The sequence below is a fragment of the Panthera leo genome, chromosome D2 (genome assembly GCF_018350215.1).
Source record: "Panthera leo isolate Ple1 chromosome D2, P.leo_Ple1_pat1.1, whole genome shotgun sequence".
Lineage (NCBI taxonomy): Eukaryota > Metazoa > Chordata > Mammalia > Carnivora > Felidae > Panthera > Panthera leo.
Window position 1 is genome coordinate 34328456 of NC_056689.1, and position 18477 is coordinate 34346932.

At 36.1% G+C, this 18477-nt stretch overlaps 1 protein-coding gene across 8 annotated transcripts in view; it reads left to right on the forward strand.

Annotated features, from left to right (window-relative positions):
- Nucleotides 1–18477, forward strand: part of ADK (adenosine kinase) — a 517703-nt gene that overhangs the window by 229575 nt on the left and 269651 nt on the right. For all 8 annotated transcript variants that reach the window (XM_042909145.1, XM_042909147.1, XM_042909148.1 and 5 more), the window contains one exon: nt 16934–17106. In XM_042909145.1, coding sequence (XP_042765079.1) covers nt 16934–17106 — 173 coding nt within the window. The remainder of the gene's footprint in view (nt 1–16933; nt 17107–18477) is intronic.

Sequence of the window (18477 nt, forward strand, 5' to 3'; positions counted from 1 at the left end):
TGCTTTTTAGATTCTACATATAAGTGAAATCATATGGTATTTGTCTTACCCTGTCTGACTTACTCACTTAGCATAATACTCTCTGGATCTATTCATGTTACTGCAAATGGCATGATCTCATTTGTTTTATGGCTGATTAATACTCCATTCTGTGTATTTATATCCATTCATCTATTGATGGGCATTGGGTTACTTCCATATCTTGGCTATTGTAAATAATGCTGCAATAAACCTAGGAGTGTATATATATTTTTGAATTAATCTTTGGATAAATACCCAGTAGTGGAATTACTGGGTCATATGATATTTCTATTTTCAACATTTTTAGGAACTGCCATACTGGTTTTCACAGTGGTTGCACCAGCTTACATTCCCTTTTCTCCACATCCTTGCATGAGGATTCCCTTTTCTCCACATCCTTGCCAATTCTTCTTGTCTTTTTAATACCAGCCATTCTGACTTGTGTGAGGTGTTACCTCATGTGGTTTTGATTTGCATTTCCCTACTTAGTGATGTTGCACATCTTTTTGTGTGTCTGTTGGCCATCTGTGTATGTCTTCCTTGGGAAAATGTCTGTTCAGGTCCTCTGCCCATGTTTTAATTGGATTGTCTAGGTTTTTTTGGTGTTGAGTTGTATAAATTCCTTATATATTTTATATATTTTACATACATCATCAGATATATCATGTGTAGATATATTCTGCCATTCAGTAGGTTGTTCTTCTTGTTTTGTTGATGGTTTCTTTTGTTGTGCAGAAGCTTTTTATTTTGGCATAGTCCCAAGAGTTTGTTTTTCCTTTTGTTTTTCTTGCCTGAGGAGCCATATCCATAAATATGTTGCTAAGGCAAATGTACAAGAAATTACTGCACTGTAGGGCAGGGCTTGCTCCCTGTACATAGGCTAATAGGCTCAGTTGCAGAAAGTGTGGGTGCAGTGTTGTGTGGGCTTATCTTTTCCCCTCTTCAGGCCAGGAGACACTTTGGAGTGGGGCCTATCCTTGCTGGGGTGTCCTGCAGTGTGTCGTGGGGCAAGAGCCACCCTGGAAGGACTAGCTCCACAGGAGCATGCTGGATTGGGCACCAAGGCTAGTCAGGTAGATGGAGGGTGTTGGCTCTGGCTTCTCTGGGCACCCAGCCATCCAGGCTGAGGGGAGGAGATGAGACATGGTGCCTGGGAGAAACCTTCTGCAGATCCCTATCTCTGAGGCACACATTCTAACATTAGTCAATGTATCTCCTTCAAGGTGCTTTTTAGACTGCTTCTTCTGTGCTGTGTCTTGGGCTGAGTTATTCAATATACTGGCTCTTCAAGGGTGCGGACTCAGTTTCCTATTGCCCTCTAACTTTCCTGGAGTTAAGGCCCACTGGTTTTCAAAGCCAGGCGTTATGAGGAGTTGTCTTCCCAGTATAAGTCCCCAGTGCCAGGGGTGCCTGGTGTGAGGTTTGATTCGCTTACCTTTCTGTGTTTGTAATGTCCCTCTCATTTATGGCTAGTCACACAGGAGATTTGGTAACCAACATGTCTCCACCTCTCCTGCCCTTTTCAGTGTGGCCTTCTCTCTGGTATCCTTAGGATCTTCCTATTCCACCATCTTCCCCCAAACTCCTCAATGATAATGTACTTTTTTGGGTAATTTTTGTATAACCCTAAACTATAAGCTAGAAGAAGACGGATTATACCTTCATTCCTTTGTTTATGTGACAGATATTTAAGTATACAGAATGTGGAGGCACTCTTCTGGATGTAGAAATGTACTCTATAGGCCTTTCAAAGAAGGCAGGGAAACAAATGTGTTGAACAGGAAATTATTATTAAGTGGCATTGATTTTATGATGGGATTGATACACTTTACTGTGACAACATAAAACATGGGCTTACCCAAGAAAGTGAGACTTGTAACCTAAGCTAGAAAGAACAAGAAACAAAATATGAATGGGATGAGAATATGAATGGAGTGGTACTGGAACATTGCATTCCAGAGAGTGAATACCATTACATGAACCTGGAGAGGCAGTTGATGGTTCATTCATAAAATTGTTTATGCTTGAACTCTGTTCAAGAGAAATGGGTAACTATTGAAGGACATTTTTGAAAGAGAACTCAAAATGTAGTGAATTGGAGGGAAGCAGTACTGAAGGCACTTATATTTTACCCATGAAACTAACATTAACACTATTAACTGAAATTAAAATAAAACGTAAAAGAAATAATAAAATAAATATAAACACACACACAAAAGAACTGAAGGCAGGGAGATGAGTTAAGGAGCTTTTGCAAATGGTTGTGAGAGTTGGGGTGGGGAGAAGAATGAGGCATGATTGCTAATGGAAATAGGTTTTCTTTTGGATTGATGAAATGTCCTGGAGTTAGATAGTGGTGGTGGTTGCACAAACTTGTGAATATATAGGAAACAACTGAACTATACTCTTTAAAGTGGTAGCTTTTATGGTATGTGAATGTATTTCAACAACAAAAAAATTTTTAGAGAAGTTTTCACAGTAGTCTAATTGACTTTAGATGATGGGCTTGCACTAAGGTGGTGGTAATGGAGATAGAAGTAGAAATGTGTAGATTTAGTGGCATAGACATTTGGATATTCAGGTCAGTAATCTGAAGACAGGTCTAAACTAAAAATAGAGGTGAGGAGTCTCAGCATATAGATGGAACTTTAAACCGTGGGGATAGATTAGATCAAATTCAGAAAAAGTGTACGGTGGACAGAGCAGGTAATCCTTGGATCCAGCCCTGCAGAACACCAAGGGTTAGGGAGAAGAAAAGAAGCCTATAAAAGAGAGAGAAATGCTGCTTTATCCATTATTTACTATAATAATGTCCAACAACTGGTAGATGATCACAAATATTTATGGAATGAGTTGAATGAAAGTAGACTAAGAGTTTTTTTGTTTTTTTGTTTTTTTGTTTTATCATTCTCAGTGCCTGCCCTGTTATTACCATCATCATCAATACTGCTTAACAGGCACTACTGTACGCAGTTTGCTTACATTATCTTATTCAATTCTCACAATAATTCTGTAAAAAATAAAATCTCTGATAGAGTATGTAATTTACTGTCACACAACTGGATGAATTTATATGTATCTGAGTCTAAAGTTTATGCTTTTTTCTTATGTAGGCCAAAGTTTCCTAAAATCTCTTCTGAGAAATAAATGTTAACAGGTATTTAACGAGAAAAACAACTAAATATTGTGGGGGATAATAGTAGGACTCTCGTGAATCAATTTTTATTAATAGAACACCTACCAACAAAGGAAATGGCACAGTTTTGTCAGGGAAGGAGTATAACATACTAGTTATTGAGGGAGAATGGATTCTTTAATAATATTTATGAAAATTTTGAGGCACCTGGGTGCCTTAGTCAGTTAAGTGTCCAACTTCAGCTCAAGTCATGATCTCGCAGTTCGTGAGTTCAAGCCCCACGTCAGGCTCTGTGCTGAAAGCTTGGAACCTGGAGCCTGCTTCGGATTCTGTGTCTCTCTGCCCCTAACCCACTTGCATTCTGTCTCTGTGTCTCTCAAAAATAAATAAATATTTAAAAATTTTTTTTTAATATTTATGAAAGTTTTGTGTATCACTGTGTCACTTGGTAGCATGCCAGTGATCTGAGACAGTCAATCCTTTAAGCTCTGTGACATATGCTGTGTTCCTAACCAACTACTTCAATTTTGATTTCCTCATAAACTTTGCAATCTACTTGTTAACAGTTCCTTCCCAGTTTGACATTTAAATTCTTTTCGTTTCCTGAAATTCCTCATTGGGTTTTCTGATATAAAATTGCTTATCTTTGGTTTGTCCTGCAACTATTTTAGTATCATTATTTGAGTGTCAGTCTTCATTATTCTGTTATGAATTGAATTAAAGTGTATAGCATTATCTTAGACTGACACTTGAACATCATTGTCAGTTATATTGTCCTAAATACTGCATTAGGTGGCAAAGAGGAAATTCATCTGGAAGGTGACATTAACAATACTAGAAATCTTTCTATATGTTGTTAAAGACACTTGATATGAAACTTAATGCATCATTTTTCAGCACCTATTTAAATTCAGTTGTAAATTTTCTCCTCCTGCTTCCTTACCTTAATGAGACATCATCTCTTATCATCTCATTCCTTTGTTTAAAAACCCTCATGTGCACCCTTCTACCTATAGAATGCTGCCTCAACTTCTTAAAGTGACATTTAATGATCTGGCCTGGATCATCATTTCTCATTAGTCTTCCCTCCCACATAGCACTCTGTCATTATACTCCTAATAGTCCTTCATTTCTCTTTTTCATTGTTTTTGTTAACACTGTACTCTTGTTTCCCCATCTGTGTGCTAAGGCCTCTTGGGTGCTTTAACAAACCCACATTGGGTCCAGAAGATATTTTAAATTTTCTAGCAAAACAGTGACATCTATCAGAACATGAACTGCTAGCTTCAGATATTTCTGTTTTAACATCAGATTGCTGCATTTCTTTGGTGGTATCATATACTTTATAACACTGGGTTTTTGATGGTGAAAAAAACAAAAACAAAACAAAAACAAAACAAAAAAACCTAAGTACTGCACAAGAATCAGTGTGAAACAAGAAATGGGGTTGGTGGCAATCAGTCTGATTCCATGGTTTGAGAATTTTATAGTGCATGACATGTGCTAAATTGTTAGGAAATAAATAACTTAACTAAGTTTTTTGGAATGAACTACTTAATAAACAGAATTTCTTTTGCCTTAGGGACACCATGATAAAATTCCTAAGATAGGAAAGGAGGCATGTGGTCTATGTCTCTACTTTCTTTCCAGTTTATAATCATTTTTGAATAATATACCCATTCTTCACAGACTAATTGATTATGTCACCTGATTCTAGATGCCTTTTCTGATCCCCTCATCTACAATTAATCTCCCTCCTGGGTCTTTTCTGTTGACATTCTGCCTTTACTATTGCTTTTAAAATTGAACTCAACTAATTCACATATTTATTTAAAGTTACCAAATAGGGGGGCGCCGGGGTGGCTCAGTCGGTTAAGTGTCCATCTTCGGCTCAGGTCATGATCTCACCATCCGTGAATTTGAGCCCTGCATCGGGCTCTGTGCTGTCAGTCCCGAGCCTGGAGCTTGCTTCGGATTCTGTCTCCCTCGCTCTCTGCCCCTCCTCCACTCATACTCTGTCTCTGTCTCTCAAAATAAATGAATAAACGTTTAAAAAAATATTTATTTATTTTTATTTTTGAGACAGAGAGAGACCTAGCATGAACAGGGAGGGGCAGAGAGAGAGGGAGACACAGAATCGGAAACAGGCTCCAGGCTCTGAGCCATCAGCCCAGAGCCCGACGCCGGGCTTGAACTCACGAACTGCGAGATCATGACCTGAGCTGAAGTCGGACGCTTAACCGACTGAGCCACCCAGGCGCCCCCCAAAAAATTTAAAGTTACCAATTAGGGCCATGTCTTTCTTTACTTTTGAGAGAGAGACAGAGACAAGAGTGCAAGTGGGGGAGGTGCAGAGAGAGAGGGAGACAAAGAATCTGAAGCAGGCTCCAGGCTCCGAGCTATCAGCACAGAGCCCAACCGGGGGCTTGAATCCACAGACTGCAAGACCATGACCTAAGCCAAATTCAGACACTCAACCAACTGAGCCACCCAGGTGCCCCAGGGCCACGGCTTTCTTGATCTCCAATTAAGTGTACTTATTTAGAGCATAGTGTGAGCCCTTTCATTCTTTGTATAAAAGAGATCTAACTGGGGCGCCTGGGTGGCTCAGTCGGTTGGGCGGCCGACTTCGGCTCAGGTCATGATCTCGCGGTCCGTGAGTTCGAGCCCCGCGTCAGGCTCTGACAGCTCGGAGCCCGGAGCCTGTTTCAGATTCTGTGTCTCCCTCTCTCTGACCCTCCCCCGTTCATGCTCTGTCTCTCTCTCTGTCTCAAAAATAAATAAACGTTAAAATTAAAAAAAAAAAGATCTAACTATAATAGTATCAATTACTGAACTAAATTGCATGTTTTGTTAGTCTGTTTCTAATTCTTGAAATATACTTACAAGATCATAGATTATATTATCTACATTTTAGATTTGAAAAAATTGGGATTTAGCAATGTTGGCTTACTTCACACTGACATACCTCCCAACCATTGGCTATTCTTGTTCCCTTTCCTTTACTGCTGATTTATAGAATTAGCTTTTTGTTATCTTTCAGAAATCCTATTGAGATACTGGTTGGAGTTGCAACAAATCTAAGAATCAGTTTGGGGAGAATTGCTATTTTAAGAATATTACGTTTTGTAATCCATGCATATAGTAAAGTTCTCCATTTATATAGGTTTTCTTCCCTCCCTCAGCAAACTTTATGGTGTTTTATGTATAGGTCTTGCACACATTTTCTTAAATTTTGTCCCAGTATTGTTTCATTTTTTGATTCAATTGTAAGTGACAGTGTTTTCCTAACTTTAATTTTCAACTGTTCCTTGATAGTATGTAGAATTACATTAGATTTTTGTATATTGATACTGAAGCCTGAGACCTTGATAAACTCACTTTTTAAATCTAATGGATTTATGTAGGTTCCGTGTGATCTCATATATTCCTTAAACATGCACAGATTGGAATTCAGCCAGAGCCTCAAGAGTTAACGACTTTAGCACAGTACTCTGAAACTCTTTTTCACAGTTTCTAATCTCTAGGCTTTCCTTGAACACTTATCTCTGTACCCTCATTTCACTGAGAATACCTTGCTCTGTTTGGTTTCTTTCTCCCTGCTCCACAGTCTAGAAATTGCCTACTGGCAGAGAACCTACATGATGTAAGGGCTCACCTTGTTTCTTTTCTATCAGAGATCACAGTCCTGCTCTGCCTGTTGTCCAGTGTCTGTAAATTCTGTAGTTGTTTCCTTCTGGTTTTGTTTTGTAGTTATTCACAACACACACGTAATTCTAGACCCTGTTACTCTTTCAGGGAGGTAAAGATAGGTGTTTAAGGATGTACTATACATACATAAACAAAGAGAAGCTGGGCAATTTGTTTTAGCTAAAAGGAACAGCATAATAAGAGGTTATAAAAAGGGTTGAATGTCTTTTCTGGAGAATCTGAAAATGTAGTGGTTGTGACTATTAGGGACACTATAATTTTCATCTTATCCTCTAGTAGATATGCATTAAATGTTTTTGACTGGATGTCAGAATGGTAAGAAACCGTTTGGTTAGGTATTGGTAATACATTGTATTTGAGATAAAGTTAGAGAAGTACTAAAATATTAACAAAACTCTTAACAAATTAAAACTTTTAAAAATTATTTTTTATCTATTTCAGCTTTCTGATGATAGCATCTTTAATTACTCAGCTAGGTTATTAAGTGCTTTGAAACAGTGAACCTGGCTTCTATTTGTTCTGTGTGTCTACTTCAGCCTAGTAAACTCTCACTTTGGATTGATGGGTTTAAATGGAAATCACTGATCAAGAGTAAAGCTCTCACATTTTGTCAGTGTCCTGATATACTAATATCATAAATAGTCAAATGTCCGCTAGTTTCCTGTGATGAAATATTCAATAATAGAACTATAACAAAATTGCTGAATATTTTATTATTTTTCATTTTTGTCTTGCAGGTTTAAGTAATATTGATTGGTAATGGAGACATTTCAACTCTTCTAAGTCCTGATTATGAAAGAATTATAAGTCAGATTTAAGCCTGGTCGTTAGTTGATTTTACCCCTTTTTCAGACTATAGTTTGAACATGTAAACTTTGATTTAATTAGGCTTAATTACATTATAATGGTTTCATTTTCAATGAATGAAGTTTGCTATTATTTTGATGGCACATCAAGTTATTTAATCTTACTAAAATTTGTTATTGGCTTTGTTTTTGTATTTTACTGCATAAAAGAGGCATCGTTGATTATTTAACCGTGCTTTCTACATGAATGAAAGTAATGTATATATCAATTCAACCACTAATGGTTGCTTCTATATATTAGCTATTGTAAATAATCCTGCTATGAACATGACACTGCAGATATCTTTTAGAGTTACTGTTTTCATTTCTGCTGGATATGTTCCCAGAACAGAATTGCTAGATCATAAGGTAGTTATATTTTTAATATTTTTTTTACTTTCCTTTTTTTTTTTTTCTTTTTTTTTAAAGTAATCTCTACACCCAATGTAGACCTGGAACTCATGAGAAATCAAGAGTCGCATGTTCTCCCAACTAAGCCAGCCAGGTGCCCCCTATTTTTAATTTTTTGAAGAACTCTGAACTGTTTTCCGTAGTAACTGTACCAATTTACATTCCCACCATTGGTGCATAAGGGTTTCCTTTTCTCCACATCCATACCATTATTGTTTTATCTTGTCTTTTTGATGGTGGCCATTCTAACAGGCATGAGGTGATATCTCATTTTGGTTTTAATTTGCATTTCTTTAATGATTAATGATGTTGAGCATTATTTCATGTACCTATTGACCATTCATATATTTTCTTCTGAAAAATATCTATTTAGGTTCTTTGCCCATTTTATTTTTTTTTTTAAGATTTTTTTTTTTTAAAGTTTATTTTTGAGAGAGAGAGCGAGCACACAAGTGAGGCATGGGCAGAGACAGAAGGAGAGAGGGAATCCCAAGCAGACTCCATGCTGTAAGCACAGAGCCTGACGTGGGGCTCAATCCTGCAACTGTGAGTGAGATCATGACTTGAGCCAAAATCAAGAGTTGGATGCTCAACCCACTGAGCCACCCAGGTGCCCATGTCCTTTACCCATTTTAAATTTGATTATTTGAGGGCACCTGGGTGGCTCAGTCAGTTAAGCGTCTGACTTCGGCTCAGGTCATGATCTCACAGTTCATGGGTTTGAGCCCCTCATTGAGCTCTGTGCTGACAGCTCAGAGCATGGAGCCTACTTGGAATTCTGTGTCCCTCTCTCTCTCTTTCTGCCCCGCCCCCACTCACATTCTGTCTCTCTCTGTCTCTCAAAAATATTTTTAAAAATTTTTTAATAAATAAAAAATAAATTTGATTATTTGTTTTTCTGCTGTTTTGTGGGTTCTTTATATAGTTTAGATGTTAAGCCCTTATCAGATATATGGTTTGCAGATATTCTTTTCCTATTCCATAGGTTGTTTTTTCATTTTGTTGATTGTTTCTTTGCAATGCATAAAATTTTTAGTTTGATGCACTCCCACTTGTTTGTGTTTGATTTTGTTGCTTGTGCTTTAGTTGTGATTTAAAAAAAAAATTACCAAGACCTATGTCAAGGAGGTTTTTTTCCTATGTTTTCTTCAGAGTTTCATGATTTCAGGTCATACATTTAAGTGTTTAATCCATTTCAAGTTAATTTTTTGAATCTTGTAAGATAGGGGTCAAGTTTCATTCTTTTTACATGTGAGTATCGTATTTTCCCAGTACCATGTATTGAAGACACTTTTTTTCCCTTGAGTGTTTTAGCTTCCTTGTCAAATATTAGTTGGCCATGTATGCTTGGGTTTATTCCTGGGTTCTTGATTCTGTTCCATTGGTCTGTGTCTGTTTTCATGCCAGTACCATGCTGTTTTAGTCCATATAACATGAAATCAGAAAATGTGATGCCTCCTGCTTTGACCTTCTTTCTCAGGATATCTTTGGATCATTTGTTCCGTATATATTTTAGGATTGTTTATTTCTGTAGAAAAGGACATTGGAATCTTGATAGGGATTACACTGAATCTATAGATGGCTTTGGTAGTATAGACGTTTTAACAATATTAATTGTCCCAATCCATGAACATAGGATATGTTTCCATTTATTTGTGTCATGTTGATTTCTTTCATGAATGTCTTGTAGTTTTAAGAGTAGAGATCTTTAACCTCCTGGATTAACTTTATTCCTAAGTATTTTATTGTTTATTTGATACTGTTATAAATGGAATTCAGTTTTTTTAAATTTTTTTTAATGTTTATTTATTTTTGAGAGAGACAGAGCATGAGCGGGGGGGCGGGGCAGAGAGAGAGAGAGAGAGACAGAATATGAAGCAGGCTTCAGGCTCTGAGCTGCCAGCACAGAGCCCAACGCAGGGCTTGAACCCACAGACCGCAAGATCATGACCTGAGCCGAAATTGGTCACCTAACCGACTGAGCCACCCAGGCACCCCTGGAATTCAGTTTTAAAATTCTTTTCCAGGAAATTTGTTGGTTGTTAGTGTATAAAAATTTTACTGATATTCTATCTTGTATCTTGCAACTTTACTGAATTGATTGATTAGTTCTAGCTTTTTTTTCTTTGGTTATTATTTTCTATATGTACAAAATCACATCATTTACAAATAGAGATGATTCTACTTCTTCCTTTCCAAATATGATGCCTTTATTTTTCTTGCTTGACTGCTCTAGCTAGGATTTTCAGTACTGTGTTAAAAGGAGTGGTAAGACTGGGCACTCTTGTGTTGTTCCTGATCATAGAGAAAAGCTTTCAGTCTTTCACTGTTGAGTATATTGTTAGCTTTGGGCTTGTTATATATGGCCTTTATATTGTTGAGATGTTTTTTTATGTTTAATTTTTTAAGTGCTTTTATCATGCACAGATGTTGAATTTTGTCAAATGCTTTTTCTGTGTCTATAAAGATGATCATGATTTGTTTCTTTCATTTTGTTACTGTGATGTATCACATTGATTCACTTGTGTATGTTGAACCCTCCTTGCATCTCACTTGATCATGATGAATGATTCTTTAAACGAGGTGCTGAATTTGATTTTTTAGTATTGGTTGAGAATTTTTGCATCTGCATTCATCAGGGATATTGGCCTGCCATTTTTTGTTTTGTTCTGTTTTGGTCTTTTTTTTTCCTAGTAGATTCCTTATTTGGCTTTGTATCAGGATAATGCTTGCCTCATAAGAATAATTTGGAAGTGTTCCCTCCTCTTCAAAGTTTTGGAAGAGTTTGAGGGGGATTAATGTTAATTTTTACTTAAATCTTTGGTAAAATTCATCATTGAAATCATCTGGCCCTGGGCTTTTCTTTATTTAGATAGTTATTGTTACTGATCAGTCTCCTCGTACTTGGTGGAATTGATTTATTCAGATTTTTTATTTCTTTCCAATTCAGTCTTGGTAGGTTTTATGTTTATAAGAATTTTTTCCATTTCTTTTAGGTTGTCCAGTTGGCATATAATTGTTCATAGTAGCCTTTTATGATTCTTTTTATTTCTGTGGTATCAGTTGTAACGCCCTCTTTTTTGTTTATAATTTTGATGATTTGTGTTCTCTCTTTTTCTCCCCCCTTTGGTTAGTCTGGCTAAGAATTGTGAATTTTCCTTATTTTTTCAAAGAATCAGCTTTAGTGTGGTTAATCTTTTCTATTATTTTCTGTTCTGTATTTCATTTATGTTAGTTCTAATCTGTGTTATTTCCTTCATCTACCTTTGGGATGTTTGTTCTTTTTCTAGTTTCATAAGGTGTAGTATTAGATTGTTTATTTAGGATCTTTCTTATTCATTAATACAAGCAGTTATTAGTATAAACTTACCTTTTAGAATTGCTTTGCTGCATCCCCTAAGTTCTGGTATGTTGTTTTTCCATTTTCATTTGGCTCAAGAAAAAATTTTTTTATTCCCCCTTTAATTTCTTCTTTTATCCATTGTATTTTCAAGAGAGTGTCATTTAATTTCCAGATATTCATGAATTTCCAGATTTCCTCTTGTTATTGATTTCTAGTTTCATGCCATTTTGGTCAAAGAAGATACTTGGTATGATTTCAGTCTTGTTGAATTTGCTAAGACTTGTTTTGTGGTCTAACATATGAACTATCCTAGAAAACACTGTATATACCCTTGAAAAGCATGTGTATTCTGCTGTTTCTTCAATATAATGTTCTATATATGTCTGTTAGATCCATTTGTTCTATGGTTTTATTGTAATCTGCTGCTTCCTTATTGATTCTCTGGATGGTCTATCCATTGTTGAAAGTGGGGTATTAAAATCCCCAACTATTATTGTATTGCTTGTCATTTCTCCATTTAGCTGTTGTTGTTTTTTTCTCATATATTTAGGTGCTGTAATGTTGGGTCCATAAATATTTACAATTGTTAAAACTTATGGATGGATTGACTACTTTTTTATTATATAATGACTTTCTTTGCCTTTTTTTTTTTTACGATTGCTAGTTTAAAATCTGTTTTGTCTGATATCAGCATAGCTACCCCTGCTTTACCGTTTCCTTGAATGTCTTTTTCCATCCCTTCACTCACTATAGGAAGTGAGTCTCCCATAGTCAGCATCTTAGATGGATCTTTTTTTTTTTTTTTTTCAGACATCCTGTGTCCTTAGATGGGAGAATTTAATCTGTTTATGTTTAAAGTACATTAGTATTCCCCTCACCCCTAGTCCACAGTTTCAGTTACCTGTGGTCAACCATGTTCTGGAAGCAAATAATCCTCCTCCTGTCATATCATCAAGATATCAACAGTAACATAATTCCATGTGTCACAGTGCCTGTTATTCACCTTACTTAATCTCATGTAGGCATTTTATCATCTTTCATCATCCCAAGAAGAAGAATGAGTAAAATGCAATAATATATTTTGAGAGAGAGATATTCACATAACTATTGCTACAGTATATTGTTACAATTTTTCTATTTCATTGTTAGTTACTGTTAATCTCTTGCTGAGTCTAATTTATAAATTAGTGTTTATCATGGATATGTATGTATAGGAAAAATCATAATATATGTAGGGATCAGTACTATCTGCAGTTTTGGGCATCCACCAGGGATCTGGGAACATACACTCTGCAGATAAGGGGAGACTACTATAATTATTTATAGTTAAGGACTTACTGTTGGCATTTTTGTTCATTGTTCCTTGATTGTTTTGTAGATATGTTGTCCCTTATTTCTTACCCTGCTGTCTTTTTTCATGTTTTGATGTCTTTCGGTAACAGTATACTTTTGCTTTTTTATCATGTTATTTTGTGTAGTTGCTACAAGTTTTCCCCTTGTGGTTACAAAGAGGCTTATATAAAATATGTTAAATTATAATGCCCTATTTTAAGCTGATAACAACTTCACTTCATTAGAATTGCTAAATTGTACACTTCTCCTCCCTGCACACTTTAGGTTATTGCTATCACAATTTACATATCTTTATATTGTGTAAGTAATAACAGATTATTGTGTTTATGGTTATTTTTACTACATTCATTTTTTTAAACTTAAACTGAAGTTGAAGTTGTAAGTAAATTATGCACCACAATTACCATATTACAGAATCTAACTTTGATGGCATAGCTACCATTTCCAGTGAGTTTTATGCTACCTCCTTATGTTATTATGATGTTAATTAGCATCCTTTCCACTCAATGAACTCCATTTAGCATTTCTTATAAGCTAGGTCTAGTGGTAATGAACTTCTTCAGCTTTTGTTTCTTTGGGGGAAAAGTCTTTATCCCTCCATTTCTGATGCACAGCTTTGCTGGATACAGAAATCTTGGTCAACAGGTTTTTTTTTTCTTTTAATATTTTGGAGGTTTCATCTCATTTTCTCCTGGCCTGAAAGTTTCTGTTGAGAAATCCACCCATAATCATATGCGTTTTTTCTTGTATATAACTTGTCTCTTTTGCAGCTTTTAAAATTCTTTATTTGTCTTTTGACAACTTAATTATAACTTAATTATAATGTGTCTCAGTATAGCCCTATTTGGATTCAGCCTGTTTGGGTCTTTTTGGGCCTCGTGGATCTGAATATCTATTTCTATATCTAGGGTCAGGAAGTTTTCAGCCATTTATTGCTTGAAGTATACTTTCTGTCCTTTTCCTGTTCTCCTTCTGGAATTCCCATAATTCAAATATTTTTTTTTCATTGTGTCCCATAAGTTCTGTAAGCTCTCTTCACTCTTTTTCATTCTTTTTTTTTCTTTTTGCTCCTCTGAGTGAATAATTTCAAATGGTCTGTTCTCCAATATTTTTGGTTTTTGTTCCTTTATATTAGTACATTGAAAAGTAATAGTATGTTGAAAGTTATTTGCGTTTTTCCTATGGGGTTATGTTACAATTTGATATTTTCTTTAATTTCTTTGATTCTGTTGTATTCAACTTTATCATTTTTTTCCAAATGAATTTCAAATTCAAATTGAATTACATTTTCAAGAATGTATAATTTTAACATTTCAAAAGGCCACTCTATGTATAGTGTCACATTCAGAAGAGTCTTTCTTCTGTTTCTATTTCTTTTTTCCATTCCCACTCACCCTGATAGAAAACCATTTTCTTTAGTTTATGGTTTGTTCTTCCTGGTTTTCTTTTTCACAAAATAAGCAAACTTAAAATTATATGTAAATTCTAAAAGAGTATGTGTATATACTAAAAGGATATGCAGTAAAATCTTGGTTTTAGAGCATAATTCATTCTGGAAATATGCTTGTAATCCAAAGCACTTGTATATCAAAGGAAGTTTCCCCATAGGAAATAATGGAAACTCAGATGATTCGTTCCACAACCCCAAAATATTCATATAAAAATGATTACAGTACTGTAATATAATACAAAATGATAAAATACATAACGTAAAAAATAAACAAATTAACTTGCCCTTACTTTTGAAAACCTTCGTGGCTGGTGTGAGGGAGACAAGAGAGAGGAGGGTTATCGTGCAGGATGACTTTCACTATCACTAACAGAATCACTGCTGTCTATTGGCTCAATGGAATCGATTTCTTTTCATGCAACTTTAACAAGGAACCTATCCAATGACACTTGCTTTTGCCTCCTTTTAAGGATTTCATGGAAATGTGACATTGCATTGTTGTTAAACAGATTCATTGCTTGCACTGCTACAGCTTTATTCAGGTGGTTCTTTCCTACAAAATTTTGCAGTTTCCCACATTTTACACATCTCCCTAATCTCATTTGAAGTAAGGGATTCCTCTGCCTTTTTCTCCTCTTCCTCTGTAGATGAGATCTCCTCCATAACCTCTTGCTGTTCTTTGCGATTCAGATCCATCAGTTCGTACTTCTCAATGATTTCCTTCTTAATTTCCACCATAATCATCTCCTTCTTCTTACTGCCTTTCTTTTCAACCTTCTTGTGCATGGGGGCCATTGTATACATTTGCACAGATGTTGACTACAGTACAGTATCAATAGACTCTTGTGATATCCTATATTTAGTGTAACTAGCAATAAGGCAGCAGAGGAAAGCATTCCTAAGCATTCAAAGCATTCCTAAGCTTAGTCTTGTATGGAAAAGCAAAGGACTGTCTGTAGGTGCTTTGAAGTGACAAAAAGAGTGTGAGTTGCGAGCACCTTCCATCGTCCTGAAAGGTCACTGATTTCTGCCACACTCCATGGCCTGAAACTGAGCATCCGAATATGGGAGACAGTCACCCACAATCCCACAGTGAAGGAGAGAGAGAGAGAGAGAGAGAGAGAGAGAGAGAGAGGGAAAAGAACCATTGGCTCAGTTGTGATCATGTGAGGTTTGGCATCACATACTGTTCATCTTGCAGAACACTCACAGAACAAGTTATTCACAATCCAAGGTTTTCACTGTATATGATTTTAGTTCTCACTGTCTCTTAAAACATACATATACACATACAGACCCACACTTTTGAACTCTGCTCTTTTTTTTTTAATGTTTATTTTCAAGAGAGAGAGAATGTGTGTGAATGGGGGGTGGGGGGGAGGGGTAGAGACAGAGAATGACAACCCCAAACAGGCTCTGCATTGTCAGCACAGAGCCTGGCATGGGGCTGGAACTCATGAACCATGAGATTATGACCTGTGTTGAAGTTGGGCACTTAACTGACTGAGCCACCTAGCTGCCCCTGAACTCTGCTCTTTTTTTTTTAAATATTTACAAAATATCCTGGCAGTTACTCCATATAGATGGATTACTCTGCATAGCTTTTCCTTGTTTGGTTATTTTTTAAGTTGCTGTATGGTGTTCCATTGAGAGGATTTATCAGTTTATTTAACCAGTTTTGTATGGATGGGCATTTAGCTTATTTCTCACATCTTGGCATTACAAGTGATGTCTGAAAGAGTACTTATGCGTATGTTGTTTCATATTATACATGCATTTGTTTTATACTTCAAATATTTGGCAATGTGTAAAATTTTACTGTCTTGACTTTGTACATGGGATTTTTTGTTTATATTGGTGTTAGAAACAAAATAGATGGCAGTGTTAAAATAGATACTATAAGTATTAGAAAAATCAGGAATTTGAGCTAATTATGAAAGATGACAGTTCATATCAGTGGAAAACATATATTTTAAAAGCAATCCATTGTCATTTTATGGCAAGGAAATTAAAGTTAGAGACTACTGAAACTGAGATATTAGAATTTTTAACACTAGTTTTGAATTTTTAAAACAATTAGACTTAATCATAGTTTAGCTTAATTTATATATGAATTAAGTATGAAAATAATAGTGACCGCAGCTAATATATATCTTTTACTATGTACTGGGTAATGTGCTCAACAATGCATAAACTTAAGTTGTTTATTTGTCATGAGGTGTACCTATAATTATTTTTCCATTTATAGGTGAGGAAAATGAGGTAAAGAAATGCTAAGTGACGTGCTCTTACTTAGACAGGTAGTAAATAGCAGAAGCAAGATTTGAATCCAGATAGTCTTCATTATAGGGCCTGGGCTTTTAATGACAATGCTACTATACTTCTATTGGGACTCACTATTACTTTTCTATATCAAGTTAGCACTGACCGAAAATCTTTATGACTTTAGATTCTGAGTTCTTAACTACTGTGTTCTATTTTTTCCCTAAAAGTAGTATAAGATATTATGTGGTTGTTACATCACATTTATCATAAGCATTAGTACAGGATTGGAATTCCATTCATAACAGCCACAGCATCTAACAGAGCATCCCTTCTATGCCACCATTCTATGTGTACCATATTTTTGAGCCATTAAAATTATTTATGTTCCTGTTTTTCAGTGGATGATTCAGCAGCCACACAAAGCAGCAACATTTTTTGGATGCATTGGGATAGATAGATTTGGAGAGATCTTGAAGAAGAAAGCTGCTGAAGCCCATGTGGATGCTCATTACTATGAGCAAAATGAGCAAACAACAGGAACTTGTGCTGTGTGCATCACTGGTGACAACAGGTCAGTGTAATTCCAAGGGAAGGTTTGTACTAATTAGATATTTAAACAATAGTAAAATCTGAATTCCAATCTGAATTTGGAATTTAGATCTCATGAAACTTGAATGTTTTAATAACTCTTCTTCCTTGGGGCACCTGGGTGGCTCAGTCGGTTAAGCCTCCAACTTCAGCTCAGGTCATGATCTTGCGGTTTGTGAGTTTGAGCCCCGCATTGGGTTCTGTGCTGACAGGTCAGAGCCTGGAGCCTGCTTCACTTTTGTCTCCCTCTCTCTCTCTGCCCTTCCCCCGCTCACGCTCTGACTCTCTCTCAAAAATAGATAAACATTTAAAAAAAAAAACAACTGTTCTTCCTTATATCATTTTCTTTAAAAAAAAATGATCCAGGGGCGCCTGGGTGGCTCAGTCGGTTAAGCGGCCGACTTCGGCTCAGGTCATGATCTCTTGCGGTCCGTGTGTTCGAGCCCCGCGTCGGGCTCTGTGCTGACAGCTCAGAGCCTGGAGCCTGTTTCAGATTCTGTGTCTCCCTCTCTCTGACCCTCCCCTGTTCATGCTCTGTCTCTCCCTGTCTCAAAAATAAATAAAAACGTTAAAAAAAAAAAAAATTTTTAAAAAAAATGATCCTTATTGTACCTGCTTTTGTATTCACGAGGAATATAGAATGAAAAATTTTTTAAGTTTATTTATTTATTTTGAAAGAGAGAGAGAGCATGAGCAGGGGAGGGGCAGAGAGGGAGGAGCAGAGAGAGAGAGAACCCCAAGCAGGCCATACACTGCCAGCATAGAGCCTAATGCAGGGCTTGAACCCACAAACTGTGAGATCATGACCTGAGTGGAAGTCAAGAGTCTGAAGCTCAACCCAGTGAGCCACCCAGGCACCCCCGGAATGAAATTTTTGAGACTATCAATTTCAGTCTCTAATTTTTATAATTAAGATCAGAAAAGGAAAATAAGGAAAACATTTCATTTAATGTCTTGTAGCTAGTTTCTTGCTGAAACTGGGATGAAAAGAATGAATGATCTTTTCACCATATCCTTAGATTGGAATATTCAGATACATAGACATATAGACACGTGTATTTTGCAACATATATAAAATACTCCATTATATCCAGTGTCCTACGAACTAGGTCATCTATCCATATCAAACAACTTCAGTCATGGATAACGCACCACTCAGAAAACAATCCATTACATTTTTATGCAACTTTTTAGAAAATTCTTCTTTCTATGAACTTGAAATAGATCTCTCAGGAACTTCCCATACATTAGTTGTATTCCTGCCTTTTGCAGCTACACAGAGGCTTTTCTTCAGTATATCCTTGCATTATTACCATATTGCTCATCAGCATCTTTTCTCTCCTTTGCAAGGGAA